Genomic DNA, 4313 nt, shown 5'->3' on the forward strand with positions numbered 1-4313 from the left:
ATATATTTTTTTTTTTTTTAATTGGCCTTATTTAAAAACAGTGTTACAATTTCCACATTTTAAGAAGTGCAGACATGCATATTTCAAATTGTGGCAGATATAAAGTCTCACACAGCAAACCGTATTTTTGAAAATGTATAACTTGAGGTCTCCTTAAAGATGATTTTCCTGTTCTTTCTTCTTGCTCTCTATCCAGGGAATGGAGGAATGTGCATTGCTCATTCTTGGAAAACTTCCAGACTCTGCCCTCGTCGCTACAAACACTGCACTGCAAACGTGAGATGCAGTATAGTACATATTTTATTCACATTCATGCATTTGGCAGATGCCTTTATCCAAAACAACATGCACTGCTTTGCATTTAAGGAGGAACACTCTTGATTTGTTCATGCATTCCCTGGGATTCAAACCAGTGACCTTGACTTTGCTAGGGCCCTGCTCTTATGCATTATTTTAGAAGCAATTTTTGCTCACATGTTTCTCGTTTACTTCCTCAGACCTCTTCATTTGGCTGCTCGCAGCGGGATGAAGCAGACAGTGCAAGAGCTGCTCTCTCGTGGGGCCAGTGTTCAAGTGCTAGATGAGAATGGTGCGTCTTCCTGAAACTAAAATCTCAGCTTGTTTGGTTTCACGTTGTCAGTGTATGTGCATCTCTCTGTCTGTCTGAAAGTTGTGGCCGTGTTTCATAGCTTTTACGATGTCACGTGTGTCCCCTTTTGCGCCCTGACCATGTGTCCGGCTGCCTATCTAGTGGGGCACTAATGGAATGCCGCTTTCGTCCACTGCCTCTCCACCATTGTCCCTTTGTTCCGCTGCTCCATCCCTCCTTTTACCTCTTTCTGCTTTCCTGTCCCCTTTCCTGTCTCTCTCGCTCTTTGGCTGTCTTTCCCCGCAGGTCTCACCCCTGCTCTGGCTTGCGCTCCCAGCAGGGAAGTGGCTGACTGCCTGGCTCATTCTGGCTACCATGATGCCTTTCTGCTCCCCTTGCAGCTCTGGAGCTCCTTCGCCAGGCTCCCTGCTGAAATCTTTGCCCCGCCAGGCCAAGAGCCCCCAAGGCCCCCGCAGTCCAAGGGACCCCTCCGGCCCCTCCAGTGAGGGCACGACCACCGAAAACGACTCAGACTCAGAGACATTTTGACCCCGGCTCCTTTTAAATGCGCCGGTCGTAGTTTTGAACCTTACAGAAGTTGTACAGATTTTTGATTATGGAGCTCAGCCTCTATAACAAGAGATTATGACATATAGCACACACGGTACGCTTTTGTTCTGACACATTTGTTTGCACAGGAGATTTTTTCGAAAGCCATTTTAATCACTTTAACACAGGTTGATTGATGTTGGATTGCCAAATGTCGACTGACTTCTCACACTTGAACGATGATGATGTAATGTGCGGAGTGGTGTGTCTTGATCTGTGGATTTTTGAAAGCACAAACCCTGTGGAAGAACAAGGTGAAGTCACCCTCATTTCACCCATGTTGTCACTGTGGGACCAATCAGGAAACAAGAAATCACATTTTTGGAACAACAGGGGGAATTGGTGTCACTGTTACCAACCTCACTTAATATTTATTTGTAAGAAAGGTTGGAATACACCACACAACTTTTCCACAGATTTTTGCCCTGATTTTTGCATCGCAGATTTGACATCTCGCACGTTTCCGTGTAATTTTGTTGTGTTCGAACGACTTGAAATTCTAATGGTGTGTGATTATCAGCCATTTAAAAATGTTTTGAGATTGGAAAAGTTGCGTAGTGTATTTCAGTTTTAAGACTAGTTAGACTTAATGTGAAATGATGAAAAATGCAACACAAGTTCTGCATTTCCGAAGTCGTACTTTACACATTATATCTGACATGTGAATAGAAGGCTCTTAAGATTCATATTGCAAAAAGAGCACTTTTATTCCATTGAGAAAACTAAATTTCTAGGCCTTGATGGTCTAAACTTGCGTTTGACGCTTTTGGAGAGTGACACTTTGCCACTCGGTTCCTTCTCAGACATAGAGACAGTGTTCAAATAATACTTCTATTCAGGTTGAATTTTAAATTCTAGTGAGAGAGCGTAGCATGTCATGTCAACCAGGATGTTTTCAAGCCTGTACCGATATTTATTAACATTTAGATAACAATGGTACTACAGTTGTATGCACTTACGTATAGGAGTAAATGGGTGTCTGAAGGAATAGTTCACCTGTAGATTATAATTCTGCCATTGTTTACTCGTGTCATTGTTTTTTGTGGAACACAAAAGTAAAATTATTGGAGAATCTTAATGTGGCTCTTTCCACACACCGATGCTATCGTCTGCCAAGCTCCAAAAATGACAAATAAATACCTCCAAAAGAGCTACGTACTGTATTCTTCTGCAGTCATAGAAAGCTTTGTGTGAGAAAGAGGCCAAATGTAAGGCTGTAATCCACTGATTATATTTCCCCTCAGTGAGCTGTTAGTGAAATGAACAGAATTGTGAACAAATCAACCAATTTATCAAAAAGAACCAATTCAAAAGAATGATTTGTTCAGTAATTGGACTGGTCCCAGCATGTAACAGCTCACCGAAGATAAGTTTATCAGTGAATAATAACTTAAATTTNTGAACAGAAGCGGAAAGAGCAGCGGTTTGAAGTAATATGAGAGCAAGTAAACAATGACAGATTTGTGAATTTGAGGTAAACTGTTTGTTTAAAAATGGATCTAGGACTATAATTAATAATAAATATCACAGTCTTCTTCATTCTTTCCTTCTGAAATAATTTTCACTTGCACTGGTTGAATATCAATCCTTTTTGAACACAGATTTCTAAATATGCTTTGGGGGAGTGTTTGCAAGTCTGTTTCTTTGCTTTTGATTTTAATTATTTGATTCTTGCTTCAAAGGACTGAGAGCTTTCAGCGAAGACGGTGTTTTAATATCTCGCCAGTGAGAAACTTTCCAAAACAAATTTAAAATGAAAATGTAAACCACCATTTGTCTGTTTGCCTTTGTCCACAATGTGCCAGTTTCTCCACCGTGTCCAGTGCCTTGTTCTGCATTTTCAGAGTTTGTTAGATCACGTCAGTATTTGTTTGTATGTATGTAGTGAAGCGTAATGGAAGTCTGAAAATGTGAAGATAAGTCTGGGTCACACCTGCCAATCGTAAGCCGATGTTTTTTTGTTTTTTTTACCAAGTCCTGATGTTTGTGCCTACGAGTGTGTGATTTACAATAGAAAACAGTCTTTGTACATATCAGCTCATGGACATTATCATCACCAGAGCAAAACTTGCACACAACTGTCTTATAAAGGAAGCACATGGTTGAATTCTTTTCATAAATGAGATGGATTGTGAGTGAAAGGATGCAGAAGAATGAGTCAAACAGTATTATAACAGAAAAAAAAGCTTTGAAATGTGTGACAATCTAGATTACGGTTTCCTCCATTCCAATGTTGAAGGTTCTTTGTCGGCTCAAGTTTCTTTTATAAAATTGTACGACTATTATATAAAATGTTTTAACAACGTTTTGTGTAGTCTGTTTTCTTATCCATTTGAAAATCAATTTATTACAAAAATTAAAAGTACAGACCTGTTTTCTTCCTGATTATCAAAAGTCTTTTTAATGATGTCTTTTTAGAAAGCTGGACTCTGTATGTGTACTGCATGTGTACAAAAAAAAGAGAAAGAATATAAAAAAAAACTATTGTATAAAAATCATTTTGCATTTACTTTTTTTTTTTTTTATTGTATAGTAGTTGACATACCAATGTGTCCTATGGTATGACAGAAAAAAAACACATTGCAGATATTCCGCTCATGCTATTTGCAGCTCTAAGAATGAAGATACATAAGTTAAGTTTTTTTTAACATCTTTACTGTCACACCATAGAACACCGTCCAGTTTTTATTTTTAACTATATATATTGTGACGAGTCGGCTGCTCCTCCCCTTGATTGTCATCATCACCCCGTCCTTTGTTCGCCGCCCTTCACCAGGCTCCCGACGGGAGTGGGCGTGTCTGAGAGGAGGGGCGTGGTATTGGACAGGTCTGGCGGCGTGTGACGAGGCACACCTGAAGTGGATTGAGCCTCGTCACCGCTGCCGTTAAATAGCGCGCCTCTCCTCGAGAGACCGGTCTCTTCCTCCGTGCATGCACGAAAGGAATTATGCAAGAAATTGAAGTCACTAGTCTTTCAGTATCTAAAAGCAGCCATAACTACCTATCCTAGGTCAATATGCTAATTTGGTGAAAAAGTTTTCCCTGTTGCAAAGCGAGGACTATTAGGAAATATGTATTTATATACATAAAACCTGAAATTTAATCTTAGAAGATT

General features: G+C 39.8%; 1 protein-coding gene across 1 annotated transcript in view; it reads left to right on the forward strand.

Moving 5' to 3' along the window:
* Nucleotides 1-2324, forward strand: part of LOC122351846 (serine/threonine-protein phosphatase 6 regulatory ankyrin repeat subunit B-like) — a 22186-nt gene extending 19862 nt beyond the window's left edge. Inside the window, 4 exon segments of the mRNA XM_043249204.1 lie at nucleotides 197-276; nucleotides 498-589; nucleotides 896-947; nucleotides 949-2324. Of these exon segments, the coding sequence (XP_043105139.1) occupies nucleotides 197-276; nucleotides 498-589; nucleotides 896-947; nucleotides 949-1138 (414 nt within the window). The 3' untranslated portion in view covers nucleotides 1139-2324.
* The last annotated feature ends 1989 nt before the right edge of the window (nucleotides 2325-4313 follow it).

The sequence above is a fragment of the Puntigrus tetrazona genome, chromosome 9 (assembly GCF_018831695.1).
Source record: "Puntigrus tetrazona isolate hp1 chromosome 9, ASM1883169v1, whole genome shotgun sequence".
Classification (NCBI taxonomy): domain Eukaryota; kingdom Metazoa; phylum Chordata; class Actinopteri; order Cypriniformes; family Cyprinidae; genus Puntigrus; species Puntigrus tetrazona.